Below are 18,699 nucleotides of genomic sequence, written 5' to 3' on the forward strand. Positions count from 1 at the left end.
CTGATATGCTGGCTAAGTTGGCGGTTCATTCCGCTGTGGCGACTCCAGATTAATAAAAGGACAAAGCAGTGAAGGAATGAATAAACAAACCACTTTATTTTCATTAACGTAAACAACGATGAATAAATACTGCAATAAATGTGATGTTCATGTTGGTTAATACATCAACTAATATAACCTTATTTTTATCGTATTATACTTATTGAAAAAAATGTAAAACCTATTTTTAAACAAGTAAAATACTGTAAAAATATATTTTTAAAAAACAAGGCTTGTGTTTTCCCTAATTTGGACACAGAAGAAATATGATTTGTATTTTCACAATAATAAACAATTACTGTACGTGCGTTTATTTATTTAGATTTTTTTCCCCTGAAACATTTAAAAGTTTGCAAAATATCAATATAATTCTAAATCATAATTTTGACATGATTCTGGAAAAAAAAAAACATTTTACTCTAAAATTGATAACTGAAAAATCGTTTATACTTTTTTTTTCTAGTTTTTAAATATTTATTTATTAGTTGATCAATTTCCCAGCCCTATTACATTTATAATAGCTGATTTTAAAACAAAGCATTTAGCAAAGGAGTGAACTGGTCACCAATAATAAAAACCAAAAGTTACAAAATATAAAGGCACAATGAACTAGCATTTTCCAACGCAATCTCACAGCAATTCGTAACTTTTTCATTTAGTGGCTAACTCGGATAAACTTGTACGATCTCATTCATACAGTTTAGTAGGAATACTCAAGACTTGTCACTTGTATAGTTTTGAAGGGGGAAAAACGTATGTCAACATTTGGTGAATGAAGCCCCGCCTTCTGGTAAAGGAGCCAATCAATGATCACTACAGGCTGAAAATTCTTCAGGGGAGGAGATCTGTCCAGACGTGTTCTTTACAAAGTTACCAATCCCCCTGGCACTCAAAATATGACTTTTGCTTCTTGTATAATTTACTTATATAAAATTAGTTCACAATCCTTAAGATTTTTCTAAGTGTTTTAATGTCCAATCCCCTTAAATCTGTAAAAAAAAAAAAAAATAGGTTAACATAATCGATTTGTGTTGGGTCAACATGGAGTTGTGTGGAACTCAGCGTTTTTTACAATGGGAATCTCAGTGAATACTTGCCTTACAGACAAGAAAATTAAAGCTACATAAAGCTTAAAATCTTGTGTTTTAAACAAACCAACTACACTTGAAAACAAATGTACTCTGGTTTTGTAATCTGTATGCAATGTACAGTATAATTCCTGCAAATCTCAATGACGGAGACTACTTGAGCACCCACAAACTTGTAAACAAGGAGGCCGCTGTCATTTTTGAAGATTTGCCATCAATAATAAGCTGGGAATTACTTCAGAAGACCAAAACAATCAGACAAGACATTATTTTGAGGATGATATTGTGTAAGATGTAAACAGAAACTGACATAAAGGAGGTTGGTGTCATGATCTTTTTCCCTTTGAGTGCGCATTATATAAAAACATGCAGACTTTGTGTGTTTTGAACACTATTTGAGACAGTTGTTTAATTTTATTCATGATTCCAAATATGAACGTAAGCTTGGCAAACAGCTTTGGAGAATTTGATGTTTCCCCAGTCAAACAGAACTGCTCAACAAGCGTTTCAAAGATGGCCGCCGAGTGAAATTACTTGCCTTAAAGGAATTTTAGTACGGTTAAGGTTAGGTTTGGGGGGAGGCCACTCTTCAATAATGTTACTTTCTTTATACTAATAAATTCATACAAACTAGTCCCTCGGCAAACAGCTTTGGAGAATTTGAAGTTTCCTCATTTAAACAGACTTGCCCAGGAGGCGTTTCAAAGATGGCCGCCGAGTAAAATTACTTGCCTTAAATGAATTTTAGTAGGGTAAGTGTTACGCCCCATTCACACGCGGCGTCAGCTTTAACGCTTCCCATTTACTTTGAATGGGTGATGTCAGGCATTGCCGAACTGCATTGTGGATCCGTCGGCACCGCTTCAGAGGCGTTGCTCGCTACAGAAGTTGGGACTAGCTCAACTTTTCAAGCGCCCACGGAAGTGTCAACCAATCAGATCGATGTATGCAAATACACCAGCTCAGACAGTGGCCTATTGATGACTAATTTCATTGGCTGACGCTGCTATGATGATTGCGTCAGCCTCAACTTCAGACACGCCCTCTGTCAAGCGTTGACGCTGAAGCCCCGTGTGAATGGTGCATTAGGGTTGGGGGCAGGCCACTCTTTAAAAATGTTAAATTTTTATACTAATAAAATCGTATGAATTTATACAAATTAGTCACTTAACAAACAGTTTTGGAGAATTTGGTGTTTCCACATTCAAACAAAATTGCCCGAGAGGCGTTTCAAAGATGGCCGCAGAGTGAAGTTAGTTTCCTTGAAAGGAATTTTAGTAGGGTTAAGGTTAGGGTTGGGGGCAGGCCACTTGTCAAAAATGTAACCTTTTCATACTAATAAAATCATGTGTATTTATACAAATTAGTCACTTGGCAAACTGTTTTGAAGAATTTGATGTTTCCCCATTCAAACAAAACTGCCCGAGATGCATTTCAAAGATGGCCACCAAGTAAAATTACGTGCCTTAAAGGAATCTTAGTAGGATTGAAGTAAGGGTTCGGGGCTGGCCACTCTTTAAAAATGTTACATTTTAATATTAACAAAATCATATGAATTTATACAAATTAGCCATTTGAAAAACAGTTTTGGAGAATTCGATGTTTCCACATTCAAACAGAACTGCCCGAGAGGCATTTTAAAGATGGCCGCCATGTAAAATGACTTGCCTTAAAGAAATTTTAGTAGGGTTAAGGTTAGGGTTGGGGGCAGGCCACTCTTTAATAATGTTAGATTTTTATACTAATAAAATTTTATGAATTCGTACAAATTAGTCACTTGGCAAACAGTTTTGGAGAATTTAATGTTTCCACATTCAAACAGAACTGCTTAAGAGGCATTTCAAAGATGGCCGCTGAGTAAAATTGCTTGCCTTAAAGTAATCTTAGTAGAATTAGCCACTTGTCTGACAGTACATAAAATAGTTACGTTTCTTTATGAGATCAGGCTGGATTTTCAGAGAAAATAAACACAATCTGACAGCAGGAGTAGTGACAGAAATACTTGGACAGCTGTAGTGATAGTAGGACTTGTCAGCTATAGTAATAGTAGGACTTGTCAGAGGATATACAGCTCTTCCTGCTCCTCCATACTTCTTCCACGTAACTTGGAGTTCAGCAAGAAAATAGATGTTCAATAGTCACACGTGGCATTTGATACCCTGCAGTTTTCAAAGGAGTTAAAGGGAGCTTTAGGAAAGACTGGCCTGGATCTTTCCCTTTCTCATGTTGGCTGTTTCTCGTCCCTCCACAGCTTCATTGTTTTCCTTCAGCAGCTGCAGCCGTCACCGTTAGACATGGGTCTGTCGTTTCCTAGTTTGATCTCGTCCGGGAAATCATATTTGTCCACCGACTCCTAAAAGTTTATTTAATTTCAGTGTTTACGCAAGCACTAAAGTCACTAAACATCTTATGAAACAATAAATTAGTTAATGATGATAACCTTTATTACTCATCTAAAGTTGAAGTCAGAATTATTAGCCCCCCTGTTTATTTTTGTCCCTAATTTCTGTTGAACGGAGAGAAGAGTGTTTTCAACACATTTCTAATCATAATAGTTTTAATAACTCATCTCTAATAACTGATTTCTTTTATCTTTGCCATCATGACTAGATTTTTTCAAGATGCTAGTATTCAGCTTAAAGTGACATTTAAAGGCTTAACTAGGTAAATTAAGGCCATGTCCACACTTATGCGTTTTCATTTAAAAACGCATATTTTTGTCTCCGCTTTGCCTTTCCGTTCACACTGAGAGGCGTTTTTAGGAAACAAAAACATATCTTTCTGAAAACGGTCTCCAAAGTGGATAAATTTGAAAACGCTGTTTTCGTGTCGTAGTGTAGACTGTGAAAATGGAGACTTTCGAAAACGATGATGCGTTTTTTTGTCATGTGACACAGTCATGTTACTAATTTGTTTACTTTAATTTTGTTGTGATCATGATTTTGGTGAGGTCCTTACTGCGAGGGTAAGCAGCGTCATCAGCAGGATACTGTTCTTTAAAGCGGTCCAGTTTATCGGCGTATTTGTTTTGGCACGTCTCCCAGTCTACATTTTCACTCTCTTTTGCAACTTTGTATTCATGTGTTACTCGAAGAAGCAACTCTACTTCATTATCAGTCCATTTAAAAAACTCTGTGCATTTCCTTGACATTTTGCCGCAACGTTTCAAAGAGCCGGAAAGAAAATAAACGTCAGGCGGTAATGACGCTTGCCGAAGCGTCTTACGTTTCACGCATGCGCAGTACAGGTTGAAAGCATTTGTAGTCGTTTCAGTGTGGAAGACAAAGTTTTGGAAAACTAATAGAAACGACAGTGTGGACGTGATGCGCTTTTAGAGGAAAACCCCGTTTTCAAATTTATCCGGATTAAGGCTGATTTATACTTCTGCGCCAAACACCGGCGTATGCTACGTCGCTGACGCATAGCCCTTCGCATAGCACTGACGTGCACCTCTCAAAAAATGTAACTACACATCGCAACAACGCGTAACGCAAGCTCTGTGATTGGTCGGCTTGGTACCGCTGACGAGTCGGGGCGGAACCGAGAGCCGCGCGAATGGCGCGAGCGATTGTTTACAAGTGTGGAGTCCCATGAAGGAGCTCCGGATGGAAAGTTTTGTTTTGCGTTTACCTCATAGTTAAAGTTGTTGCACGTCCGCCGGTTCCTGCTTCAAAATGAGCGAGTTTGAGCCACTTGTACATCCAGGAAGTGTTCAGGAAAAGCAAAATTGCAGCGAAGAAACTCGACACAGAGGAAGATTTACACCTCACTGCCAACTAGCGTTTCGGAAGTGTTAATGCAGACCAACAGAGACAGCAGCAGAAGTATAAATGCATAGCCACGCGCGTTGCCTGCGCCGTGGGTTACGCCGGTCACTTGACGCAGAAGTATAAATTAGGCTTTAGTGTAGACATGGCCTAAGAAAGTCATTGTATAACAGTGGTTTGTTCTGTAAACAATCAAATAAAAATATAGCTTAAAGGAGATAATAATATTGACCTTAAAATGGTTTTTAAAAAGTTAAAAATTGCCTTCATTCTAGCTAAAATAAAACAAATGAGACTTTCTCCAGAAGAAAAAATATTATCAGACATACTGTGAAAATGTCCTTGCTCTGTAAAACATCATTTGGGAAATGTTTGAAAGACTTTCACAGGAGGGCTAATAATGAATTCTGACTTCAACTGTATGTCATTCAAACACTGTATTACTTACTCTCTTTCGTCAACAACAACAATAACAGTTCTAGGATGTTCTTCTACCTGTTTAAGCGCATTGCGAGCGATGGTCTGGAAGGCCTGTTCCACATTAATGGCTTCTTTGGCGCTGGTCTCAAAATAGGGAATGTTGTTCTTACTCTGGCACCACGCTTGTGCTCGCTTTGTCGATACCTGCTCAAAATACAAAGCAAAGTGTTAGGGTGAAATCCTGTAGAGAAAACATGCAAATGCATATATGCAAATTACATATGGCAAACAAGTTCATATGGCGAGGCAGTGGCGCAGTAGGTAGTGCTGTCGCCTCACAGCAAGAAGGTCGCTGGTTCGAACCTCGGCTCAGTTGGTGTTTCTGTGTGGAGTTTGCATGTTCTCCCTGCGCTCGCGCGGGTTTCCTCTGGGTGCTCCGGTTTCCCCCACAGTCCAAAGACATGCGGTACAGGTGAAATGGGTAGACTAAATTGTCCGTAGTGTATGAGTTTGTGTGTGTGGATGTTTCCCAGGGATGGGTTGTGGCTTTAAGTGCATCCGCTGTGTAAAAACTTGCTGGATAAGTTGGCGGTTCATTCCGCTGTGGCGACCCCGGAGTATTTAAGGGACTAAGCCGACAAGAAAATGAATGAATGAAACAAGTTTATATATATCATTCATTCATTCATTTTCTTTTCGGCTTAGTCCCTTTATTAGTCCGGGGTCGCCACAGCGGAATGAACCGCCAACTTATCCAGCACGCTTTTACGCAGCGGATGGGGCTAATAATTCTGACTTCAGCTGTAAGGGAATAATGTGTTGTGGATTTGGGGGAAATGTTGACGTTTTCATCGTCTCCTACTGACCTGTCGGTTGTCCAGGTCGATTTTGTTGCCCAGCACAACAAAGGGGAAGTTCTCCGGGTCGCTTGTACTGGCCTGAATGAGAAACTCGTCCCTCCAGCTGTCCAGAGTCTTAAACGTGGTGGGCGCCGTGACATCATACACCAGCACACAACAGTCCGCCCCTCTGTAGAAGGCCACGCCCAGAGACTGAAACCGCTCCTGACCGGCTGTGTCCCAAATCTACAGGCACAAACAACATCGTTACTTTAACTCCGCATGAACCGGAAGCTGCGACCATTTTTTAAATTTCATGTTGAGTCGCAGTTCCTAGAAAAAGGAAGTAATAAATGTGAAAACAGTGGGCGTGGCTTATTTGAGCACTAGTGTTGTGTTTAAAATGTGCTATAAAAACTCATAATTCAGCAGCGTATTCATTCATTTTTTTCAGCTTAGTCCCTTTTTTATGCCACAGTGGAATGAACCGCCAACTTATCCAGCATAAGTTTTACACAGCAGATGCCCTTCCAGTTTAAACCCAGTACTGGGAAACACCCATACACATTCACACACACTATGGCCCACTTAGTTTATTCAATTCACCTATAGCACATGTGTTTGGACTGTTGGGGAAACCCGAGCACCCGGAGCAAACAAGGGGAGAACATGCCAACTCCACACATAAATGCCAACTGACCCAGCCGAGGCTCAAACCAGTGACCTTCTTGCTGTGAGGCGATCGTGCTATCCACTGCGCCACCGTGACGCCCAGCACAGTATTTATCATTTAAAAATAATAATTTGGGGAGTCACTTCTTTGCCAATGATTTCCCAAGTGCTGCTTGTCTAGGCATCTACATCACATGACCAGTCAAACAGGTTACGACATTCACTGACAAGTAAACATGAACTGTGCATGTGGAGAAAATACCACGGGGATTACCAGACGTCACTAAATGTGACTTTTTTTCTCACATGACCACTGAAGGATGAGAGAAACATTTGCATGAGAATGAATGATTGGCTGCGAGTTTATTACACAGAACTTTAACCACATCACATGACTGCTGTCGGGCTTTGTTCACAAAATAATGGTTGTTAAGGAAATTACATCATCTGCCAAACAGGCTGGCCTCTTGTATTTGATCAGCAGATTTAAAAAGGTATATTTAATAGGTAAAATCACTGTTATTATATTGCTATAAGCATGGAAGGATAAAATTGGCTTTTTTTTTTTTAAATAAATATTATAATTCACTAAATGAGACAAAATAGTCAAAATGTTCATTCTGTATGTCCTATGTTGCATAAAAAATCCTTTTGATGCTTTAATTTTTTTTTTTATTACAAGTGAAAATTATTAGACATACAGTTGAATTTATATGCCCCAGTTGAATATACTGTACAGTTGAATTATTTTCCCCCCTTTGAATTTTTTTCTTTTTCTTTTTTAAATATTTCCTAAATGATGTTTAACAGAGCAAGGAGATTTCCACAGTATGTCTGATAATATTTTTTCTTCTGGAGAAAGTCTTATTTATTTTATTTCGGTTAGGATAAAAGCAGTTTTTAATTTTTTAAACACCATTTTAAGGTCAAAATGATTAGCCCCTTTAAGCTACTTTTTTCCGACTGTCTACAGAACAAACCATCGTTATACAATAACTTGCCTAATTCCCCTAACCTGCCTAGTTAACCTAATTAACCTAGTTAAGCCTTTAAATGTCACTTTAAGCTGTATAGAGGTGTCTTGAAAAATATCTAGTAAAATATTATTTACAGTCATGATGGCAAAGATAAAAGAAATCAGTTATTAGAAATGAGTTAATAAAACTATTATGATTAGAAATGTGCTGAAAAAATCTTCTCTCAGTTAAACAGAGATCGGGGAAAAAAATAAACAGTGGGGCTAATAATTGTGACTTCAACTATGTGTGTATATATATTTTTTTAGTTGGTGGTTCATTCCATTGTGGCGACCCCTGATGAATAAAGGGATCAAGCTGAAGGAAAATAAATGAGTATGTTTCAGTACAACGGCTTACACAAACGTAATAATATTATCGCAGTTATCTGACCTGAAGTTAAACTTAATTTCCTTTTTTTTGTATTTTTTGAAGTTCGACCCAGACATTTGCTTTTGAGAGATCCACTGTTATTATACTGTTGTAAGCATGTAACTACTGATGCTGATTTCGTATGTCCTGAGTAACATGAAAAAAAAAACGTTTGATACCTCAATTTCTCAATGAATATTTAGTATTTAACTAAAAAATCAAGTAAAATTCTTTACTTTTAAATATTTTTTTCACATATTCATACATACATACAAAACTATATATATATTTCAAACATAATTTTTTTAATGAATCATTTTATTAAAAAATAAAAATAAATTATATATACAGAGTTGAAGTCAGATATATTACCTCCCCCTGAATTATTAGCCCCCCTGTTTATTTTTTCCCCAATTTTTGTTTAACACATTTCTAATCATAATAGTTTTAATAACTCATCTCTAATAACTGATTTATTTAATCTTTGCCATGATGACAGTAAATAATATTTGACTAGATATTTTTAAAGACACTTCTATACAGCTTACAGTGACATTTAAAGGCTTAACTGGGTTAATTAGGCTAACTAGGCAGGTTAGGGGAATTAGACAAGTTATTCTATAATGATGGTCTCTGATGGTCTCTGATTGTTCTGTAGACAGTCGAAAAAAAGTAGCTTAAAGGGGCTAATCATTTTGACCTTAAAATTGTTCATGAAAAATTTAAAACTGCTTTTATTCTAGCCGAAATAAAACAAATAAGACTTTCTCCAGAAGAGAAAATATAATAGGAAATACTGTGAAAATATCCTTGCTCTCTTAAACATAATTTAGGAAATATTTAAAAATTTTAAAATCTAATAATAACTGTATATATATTGAAAGAAACCACTAATTATTTTATTATTTTTAAACCATTGCTTACACAAACTAAATGAATATAATATTAACACATTTATTGGACCTAAGGGTAAACTTTTGTATTAAATGATGAAGTACGACCCAGACATTTCTTTTCGAGATATGTGCGCGTTTATTTTGTTGTTATATTCTAAATATGAAAAAATACATTTCTTTTTTATCAATTATTATTATCCATAAAAAGTCAATATTGTAGGGTAAGCTAACAATTCACTTAATAAACAACCAGGTCTAATATATAAAATGTATTGGAGAATGGAAACAGTAATGTCTTATAACATAATGAATGCGTAACACTAAAATAATGGTCCATTAATTAATGTTAATGTATTTATTCACATGATCAAACAATTACTAATGTATTTATTATGGTATTTATTCATCTTTGTAAATGTTAGTTAAAGTTATTGAAGCTAAATACCGTTTGTTTGTTTGTTCATGTTAACTCACTTTGCCATTAACTAATGTTAACAGGCTCAACTTTGGGTTGGTGTTACTGATAAATGCATTCACGGTCACTTTTAAACAACTAATTTCATCCTTGCTGAATGAAGCTACTGATCTCCTTCCACAAAAAGCCAATTCCAAAACTGCGGAACGGCTGATTAAATATACATGAATGCAAACCTGCATGGTCACCAGTCTGTCGTCCACCATCACCTCCTTTGTCAGAAAGTCTGCACCAATGGTGGCCTTATACTGATTACTGAACTTATTATTCACATACTGGTTCATCAAAGAGGTCTTCCCAACTCTGCCAAAGACAAACAAGACAGATAAAATTATGTGAACAATATTTAAGAGACATTTGAGGTCAACATACTCCTTTTTTTAAGACATTAAAGTTTAATATTGTGTGTATTTGACCTGTGTGACAGTGTAAATGATCGGTAAAGTGCAGATTAATGGACTCCTAATAAAAAGAAGTTATCAAAGCTGCATAACATAGATGAAGAAACAAGTAAAAGCCATAATATTTCCAACCCAGGCTCATTCTGAAAACGTAGTCCAGCGGACGTTTCTGGAGACCGCGAAATACGTCCCGGGAGGTACGTATGGCTGCATTTAATTTTTTTAAGCGAACGATACAGGGCGGTATGACGCCGTTCCCTTTCGCGCTTGCCGGCTGACCGCTTACCTCCGTGTGGAGGGCTTTCCCGCTGTAGTCAGTTTGTATGGTCAGCTCATCATGTGCGTGGGCGGACTTCAGATACAGAGAGGAGGAGTTGACAAAGGCGTCCGGGTTCGAGTCGGGGGAAGAGCGGTTCCAGAAACCAGGTAAGACAAAAACAGAATCCAAAAAATAAAGCGAACGAGTTCATAATAGGGTGAGAACATGGTGAAATCCGAAAACGTGGTAAAAAAAAAAAAAAAACAGACGAGGGCTTTTCTTTTTCTAGACGGCTTTTCTAAATTGTTGCTCGGGTTAAGGGAAGTGAGCGGGCAGGCGGGTCGATCCAACCCGGGCTCATTGTGGAAACGTAGCCCCGCGGACGTTTCTGCGGACTGCGATTTACGTCCCGGGAGGTACGTATTCGAGCGTTTTTTTTGTTTTCGCGGATCCGCGAGAGGCCGCTGTGTGCTCTTTTTCGCTGTTCTCGCGCGAAAAGCCGCCAGATCGGGGGGAAAAAAAAAAGCAAAAGCCCTCGTCTTCGATTTCGACCGCGTTTTCGTATCCCGCCGCGTTCTCGCCCTTATTTTTCGGATTCCGTTTTTCGTCTTACCTGATTTCCGGAACCTGCTGTTCCCCGGACTCGATCCCAGTCGTCGTCCACCGCGGTCGGCTCCTCCTCCTCCTTGTCCGGGGCCTCCGCTCCGCCGACGCAACGCTGTGAGCTAGGCGGAAAAACTGATTGCGTCGGGAATGCCCTACACTCGGAGGCAAGCCGTCGGCCAGCGAGCGCGAAGAGGAGGGGCGGAGTGGCGCCACACCGCCCCGCAGCGTTCGCTCGAAAAAAAACAAACGCGGCCTTTACGTACCTCCGGCCACGTAAATCGCGGTCTCCAGAAACGTCCGCGGGGCTACGTTTCCAGAATGAGCTTGGGTTGGGTCAATCTGTAAAACTGGTTGGGTTCAGGGAAGGAGGAGGGTGGGTCAGCCGATTGGCCGGTCGCGCAGTCAATCATCAGACAGCGGCCTCTGGTGGGTTGACGCAAGAACAGCGCGAGTGCGAACGGCACTCGTGAGAGACGTTCGAGATGCGAAAAAGCACACACAGCAGCCTCAGGCGGATTCGCGAAAACAAAAACTGCACAAATACGTACCTCCCGGGACGTATTTCGCGGTCTCCAGAAACGTCCGCTGGACTACGTTTTCAGAATGAGCCTGGGTTGAATATTTCAATTTGTGGAACATTCCAGCAATTCAGGCAGGTAGGAAAGGAGTGTATAATGCTGGTGCAGTTCTAGCTCGATTAAAACTGCTAGGATTCAGTTTATTTAAGGTCAGTCTTATGCAAATGTCATTGATCCACTAAAGATTCCTTACTGTCAGAAATGAGTCATTAAAGCAGGGGTCACCAATCTCGGTCCTGGAGGGCCGATGTCCCTGCAGGGTTTAGCTCCAACTTGCCTCAACACACCTGCCTGGATGTTTCAAGTATACCTAGTAAGACCTTGATTAGCTTGTTCAGGTGTGTTTGATTAGGGTTGGAGCTAAAATCTGCAGGACACCGGCCCTCCAGGAGCAAGTTTGGTGACCCCTGCATTAAAGAAACATACTACTTTAAAACAATAAAGGCTTATTAGCAATAGCCTAAATAAAAAGTCACCGTAGAGTTACAGTTGAGTTCGAGTTTCTACTCTTTTTGAATCCGATCTCTGGATCTAGGAGCAGCACTTTTAGCTTAGCTTAGCTTAAATCATTTCCTTCTGTGTTTACAAGTGCTCAGGAAGAGCTTATATTCAGATATGATATTGGTTTTCACTCAATCACAACAAACTGGGCCAACTAACCAATCAGAGCAGAGCAAGCTTCCAGAAAGGCGGAGTTTGGAGAAAACAAATCCTTGAACCAGCTGTTTTAGACGCTAGATAAATAAATAAAAGTGCTAATGCTGCGATTAATAATATGATAAAATGAAAGAGCTTCTGTGCAACATGGTGACGCAGTGGTTAGCACCATAGCCTCACAGCAAGAAGGACGCTGGTTTGAGTCCCAGCTGGGTCAGTTGGCGTTTCTGTGTAGAGTTTGCATGTGCAGTGTTGGCGTGGGTTTCCTCCGGGTGCTCTGGTTTCCCCCACAGCCCAAACACATGCACTATGGGTGAATTAAAGAAACTTGGCCGTAGTGTATGAGTGTGAATGAGTGTTTGTGGATGTCTCAAGAGTACTAGGTTGAAACATATGCTGGATAAGTTGGCGGTTCATTCCGCTGTGGTGACTTCAGATGAATAAAGGGAGTAAGCCGAAGGAAAATGAATGACGGAGTTTCTTTGTGAACGTATTGTAGTACCCTTCAAAATAGCAGCACTGTAGAGGCTCTTTAACAGTAATAAGTGATCCAGTAGTGTTCAAAGTTACTGTGATTGTCCATCAGCAGTGACTGAGCAGATTCTGTGAGTTATGTCACACTGATAGCGTCTATGCATGTGCAGCTGCTTTGAATATACATTAAAAAGGACAAAGTGTCACTGCTGATAAGCAATTGGCAACTGATTAAAACAATCTAAACGTCACTGATACTGCAGGAATGCTGAACAAAACACTTACCCAGAATCCCCTAGGATGATCACTTTGAGGAGGACCTTTTTACGGGAAGCCATGTTGTGTGGAAGGACACTGCTAAGAAGAAAAGGATATTAGAGGTGGACTGTCGTTTAATTTACGCAGGTAAACCTCAACTGTAACCACTATTTCCGTCATACTGTAATTTAAATCAGCAAATATATATATTTAAATAACAAATGTAATTATTAGACTTATGAAGGGGTGATTGATGTACTGCGATCCTTCACAAATGCAGATGTTTATATTGTAAAGCAGCATGGTTGTTTCAAAATACAGGCTTGTGGCTGTTTACACTTTATGAGCCAATGACTTACTCCATATAAGTAATATGCATATTTAAATGCATGATATTATCATTTTAATTTAAGCTTCAGAAACAGAATTAGTTAATGAAAATAACAAATGCTATTTAATATTAAAGGATTAGATGGAATACAGACACAAACACACACACACATACACATTACATGGCATTATAGAGGCTGTAAGAACTAACAATTAACATATTACATTATTATTACAACATATTACATTATATATCATATTACAAACTAACAATAAACATATTACATTTGTATATATATATATATATATATATTGCAAAATGAAAGCTCATAATTTATAAAATGTATTAATATTTAAACTTGCCCTGTTTTAAAGCAGTTAAAAGAAAGTTAATGGATATTATTAGATTAATTCATCATTGGTTTAGTTTTTTTTTTTAAAGATTTTTCAATATATATATATATATATATATATATATATATATATATATATATATATATATATATTTATACACACACACACACACACACACACACACACACATATATATATATATATATATATATATATATATATATATATATATATATATCAAGAAATAATAATAATAATAATAAAACAATTAAAGGATTTTAATAATATAAAGTAAATAAAATGTATTGCCGTCATAATTACTTACAGGGGATACATTTGTACATCAAGTTACATGGTGTTGCATTGTAGTTACATCCAATTACAGTGATAATAGGTTAAGTACCATCTAAATATACATCTAAATATGTCATGAAACTTTTCCACGTCTTCAGAAAAACATCAGTCTTCATTTGTAGACATGCAGTCATTTTTGTCCATTATATAAACCTGTTTAAGTGTCTGAATCCACTGAACCACCTTTGGAGATCTTCTTCCATCCAATGTACTGTTATCATTTTTTTTTGTAACCAGTAATAATATCCTTAGGACGAATCTTGTTTCTTCATTAAATATTTCATTAGGCAGTGCTCGGAGTTAGCACAAAACTGAATCGAGGGGTATTTCTGCATCTAATATCTATTTTGTTTTTTTGAACATTTTTCCAAAATTTTTGAATCTTAGGACAGTCCCAAAAAATGAGGGTAATATGATCTCCAATGTTACCACATTTTCTCCAACACAAAGCCACAGATGGTCCTTTTATATATGTAGATTAGTATTAAAGTACCTCATTTTTACATTCCAATCGAATTATTTCCATAATTGACTTTTAAATTCTTTATTGATTTAGTTTGTATTTACAGAAACAGATGCTTATGATTAGGAATAAACTATATTTGCTAATAAATTGGAAAAAGCAGTGATGACTGTACACCTTCAGCATTCATGCAGTGACAGAAGTACACAGAATGCATGTGATTCGGTGAGTCATGTGACGTCACTGTGGTAAAGACATGGCAGTAACATTGTAATAAATGCATTACTGAACGTATTTCAGTGAGTATTACAGAAGTGAAAACCACAAAGCTACTGTATATGTACCACAAACTCTGTTTTGTGTGACCAATAACTTTGTGTAGCATAACATGGTATGATGACACAAACACACTGACCTAGCATTCATTTACATATACTCAGAATTTGCTAAATCATAACAGCCCATATGGCAGTAAATTGCGCATTATTTTACGCAGCAATCTCCTTGAGAGGTTTTGAGAGAAAAACAAAGTGTCAGAGAGACATACCTTCAACTGTTCGCGTTTACCGTCGCGGCTGTCCGAATCTTCTCAAAAGCGATTCAACACAAAACCACCAATGTTCTGCTGCTCCAGATGCACATCAGCTGTTGAAGAGCAGTATGTGTTTCCTCCTGGCAGAACAGGACATGACTGGAGTCACATGGGACTGACGCAAAATACTGATGATCGAATCGCGAGCGCGTTTTGTTTATTGATTCATTCGAACCGACTCGAATGAGATTTGAATTGTTGACCGTAATTCCAAACTATATGAAGAAGGCAACGCTGTAAATACGTTTAACAACACAAATGTAGATATTATAAACAATGTGTGCGCTTAAATGTATTTTACTACGAAATGAGTTGTTTCAAGCGAACTGTTTTGAATGTTCGAACGAGCCGATTCGTTCAAATGATTCGGACTTTACATTGCAAGGAAAAGCCCCTGCTTCCTCGTTCTCGAACGACTCCAAGATGGCGAGAAGGAAAAATGGATCAAACCACTTTAGGACAACTTAACTTAGTTTGTACATTATTACCATTTTTTATGTATTTGTTTTCTCTTCATAAATCAAATGTATGTTTATATTATACAATTTTAATTATTATTTTTTAAGAAAGCTAATATTGAAGAAAGCTATTTCATACTATCAAAGGGCTGCCCCCTATACATCTTGTTTTGATGTACTTTAGGGGGGATCAATTGTTAATTAGGGGAATCAATCCCCCCCAATTTGTTTTGTACAACATGAAGGAATTGCTTGTATTTAACTTTTTTAATTTGTTTTCTCTTCTGACAATTTATTTGTGCTAAATTTAAGCTAACAAATTAAATTTAGTAATGTTCAATTTAATTTGTTTGTTTAAATTCAGCCCAAATAAATTATTTACAACCACTTACCTTTATCTTTGAATCATTTTTTTCACTAGTACAGATATATATTTTTTTTATTTCTCTTGCAGAGATATTCTGATACATTTATAAAATGTCCATCCATAATTCGTTATAATCCTAAATTTTATAAAGTGGATTAAATTCATAAGGTGGTCAATTTAATGAAGTTACAAAACATTCAATTTAAACGTGCGAATGTGTATATGATCAAATTTAAAGTGGAAAGACACACTCAAAAATTACTTTTGCTGCTTGTTCAATCGAATTATTTAAAATGAGATGAAACAACACAATTGTTTTAACAGAATTGTTTTTGGGGAGGATAACTTAATTGTTTTATGTTCAATCTACTTAAATTTGTAAAAATTATTAAGTTAACGTAATCGATTTGTTTTGTGACAACATGAAAGAATTGCTTGCAGCATTTTTACAGTGCAGCACAGATATTTTTTTTTTACCTCCGGTCTTCATCCATTCCCTCTGTCATGTGATTATTCAACTTTATTAGCATTTATTTTTCTCTTAATAAATACACAAAAAATATGTCTGCAGTTTAGTTGTGTTGAATTAAAAAAAAACTAATTAAATGTAGTAATGTTCAACTTAATTTGTTTGTTTAAATTCAGCCCAGGGTGTCGCGGTAACGCAGTCGGTAGCACATTTGCCTCACAGCAAGAAGGTCGCTGGTTCGAGCCTCGGCTGGGTCAGTTAGTGTTTTTATGTGGAGTTTGCATATTCTCCCTGTGTTTGCATGGGGTTGCCGGTTTCCATTATAATATTTATAAAATAAATCAAATAAAATTATAATATGAAAAAAGTGTTGCATGAAGAACTGTTGCAAACAATTTATTTGTGTTGAATTTAAACAAACTAATTTAATTTAATAATGTTCAACTTAATTTTTTGTTTAAATTCAACACAAATAAATTGTTTACCACCACTTAATATAAAAAAATTGAGTAAATCCAAGGAATCATCTTTGAATATTTTTTTCAGTGTACAAGTCAGAAGTCATGTATGCTAAAATTGATTTTTGTAAATGAGTGTGTGTGGATGTTTCCCAGTGATGAGTTGCAGCTGGAAGGGCATCCGCTGCGTAAAACATGTGCTGGATAAGTTGGCAGTTCATTTCGCTATAGTGACCCCAGATTAATAAAGGGACTAAGCCGAAAAGAAAATGAATGAATGAATAAATAAATTCAGCCCAAATAAATTGTTTACAATTACCTAACTTAAGTAAACCCAAGAAATCATATTTGAATCATTTTTTTTACTAGTACAGATATTTTTTTATTTCTCTTGCAGAGATATTGATACATTCATAAAACGTACATCCATAATTCGTTTTAATCCAAAATTTTATAAAGTAGATTAAATTATTAACGTAGTAAATTTAATGAAGTTATAAAATGTTCAATTTAAACACGCGAATATGATCAAATTAGTAGGGGAAAGACACTCAATAATGACTTTTGCTTCTTGTTCAAACTACTTATTTAAAATAAGTTGAAACAACACAATTCTGTGTTTGTTTTATGTTCAATGGATTATGTTAATGTAATCGATTTTCGGAAGGATCTGTGTGCAGCATTTTTTCAGTCCAGAACAGTCGATTTTTTTATTTTATTTTTTTTTTATTTGCCTGAGGATATTATCGCCTCTGTCATGTGATTTTCACATTTTTCTGTTCTTTTAACCCCTGACTCATTCACACTTCCTCAAAGCGTCACGTATAACGATCTACTTCCTTATCTCATATCTGTTTTTCCTATGTAATATAATTTTACACAAATGTCCTAATTAGGCTCGAAACTTTCTTTAAACTATAATGTTTCATGTAATTCCATAAGAGAAAATCCTTACCGTGCCGAATAACCCCACGGATGAAATTGGGGTCCTGATGTTGGAAAGGGGCGTGGAGAAGCTGCCGTGACATATTTGTGATTGATGGGTGTTTCGTCCAATGAGCTAAGCGTATACGTGAACGTCAGCATTCTATTAGCCAATCGAATTTCCTGTAGCTGACGCCCGACTCATCTTTGACAGCATACAGAGAAGCGAAACCTCAATATTGTCGGTCTTCCTGTGATTGTAGGTTGTATTTTCCACATTTGCAGCATGACAGCGAGCGCTTTAACGCAGTGATTGTGTAATATTTCTGAAGGCTCGATACGTCGCGATACGGTAAGGATATTATTTTGTGAAACAGGCTTTGCTAATGTTATTACCGCTTCTCTTGTCATGTCACCTTGTTCTTCTGTCAGCATCACATCCTACAGGGATGATGTCTGTCGTGTAATATTAAATATAAATGCTAATTAATAATATTAGGGAATTAATTATCAAATTATAGCCATTTCATTGCACATATAACCCATTTGGGGCATCTGCTCAGTCTTGCATAGGCTAACATTACATGTACACATGTGAGGAGACAGCTAGCATGGAAAATAACAATAATAACGCTCGAAAATGTTTAATTTCTCTGAATTTGCGATTTATTGTTACGTGTTTGAGTAAACTGTTTATTCTGCAAACTACTAATAGCATTTCCTTCCATTTTAAAATAAAAATAATGTTATTCAGAGCATTTTTTCACTATAAAATAACAGAATGTAGCATGTTTACAGTAAATTGTTTGTAATCAGGGATCGGACTCAGTGATTTGGGGGCCCTAAGCAATTTTAGGTATGGGTAGGCCCACACGGAATCTGCGCGCGCAGAATTCCGCAGATTTTCCACAGAATTCCGCAGATTTCTGTGTGTAAATCTATATTTATTTAGTTTTTTTTATTAATTACAGTACTATTATTGACCAATATGAAAATGTTCATCTGATTTATGCTCAATGCAGTTTGTATAGTAATATTTTCTGTCTTTTACTAGATAAATTATTTGAGAGACTTGCTTTGTTTACCAAATAAAGTGCATCTAATTGGATTTGC

The 18,699-nt window shown here is 36.9% G+C and overlaps 2 protein-coding genes across 9 annotated transcripts in view; one reads left to right on the forward strand and one right to left on the reverse strand.

Moving 5' to 3' along the window:
* Window positions 1-77: 77 nt before the first annotated feature.
* Window positions 78-15,011, reverse strand: rab7b (RAB7b, member RAS oncogene family). 3 transcript variants are annotated; one of them, XM_087263106.1, is made up of 6 exons: window positions 14,866-15,011; window positions 12,845-12,913; window positions 9,761-9,887; window positions 6,181-6,399; window positions 5,390-5,518; window positions 78-3,480 (listed from the first exon to the last, which is right to left on the reverse strand). In XM_087263106.1, the coding sequence occupies exons 2-6, from the start codon at window positions 12,895-12,897 to the stop codon at window positions 3,394-3,396; spliced, it is 615 nt and encodes a 204-aa protein (XP_087119232.1). In that variant the 5' UTR covers window positions 12,898-12,913; window positions 14,866-15,011; the 3' UTR covers window positions 78-3,393.
* Window positions 10,200-18,699, forward strand: part of si:dkey-32e23.4 — a 55,026-nt gene continuing 46,526 nt past the window's right edge. For 2 of the 6 annotated variants that reach the window (XM_087265442.1, XM_087265444.1), the window contains exon 1: window positions 12,866-12,964. Coding sequence is in view for 2 of the 6 variants with exons in the window: in XM_087265440.1 (XP_087121566.1) it covers window positions 10,309-10,411 (103 nt within the window). In the remaining 4 variants the exon portion in view is untranslated. Of the gene's footprint in view, window positions 10,412-12,865; window positions 12,965-17,777; window positions 17,939-18,699 lie in introns of those variants that run through there. The other 4 variants (XM_087265441.1, XM_087265443.1, XM_087265440.1 and 1 more) reach the window with 3 other exon arrangements.

The sequence above is a fragment of the Danio rerio genome, chromosome 8 (assembly GCF_052040795.2).
Source record: "Danio rerio strain M-AB ecotype USA chromosome 8, GRCz13ab, whole genome shotgun sequence".
In the NCBI taxonomy this organism is placed as follows: domain Eukaryota; kingdom Metazoa; phylum Chordata; class Actinopteri; order Cypriniformes; family Danionidae; genus Danio; species Danio rerio.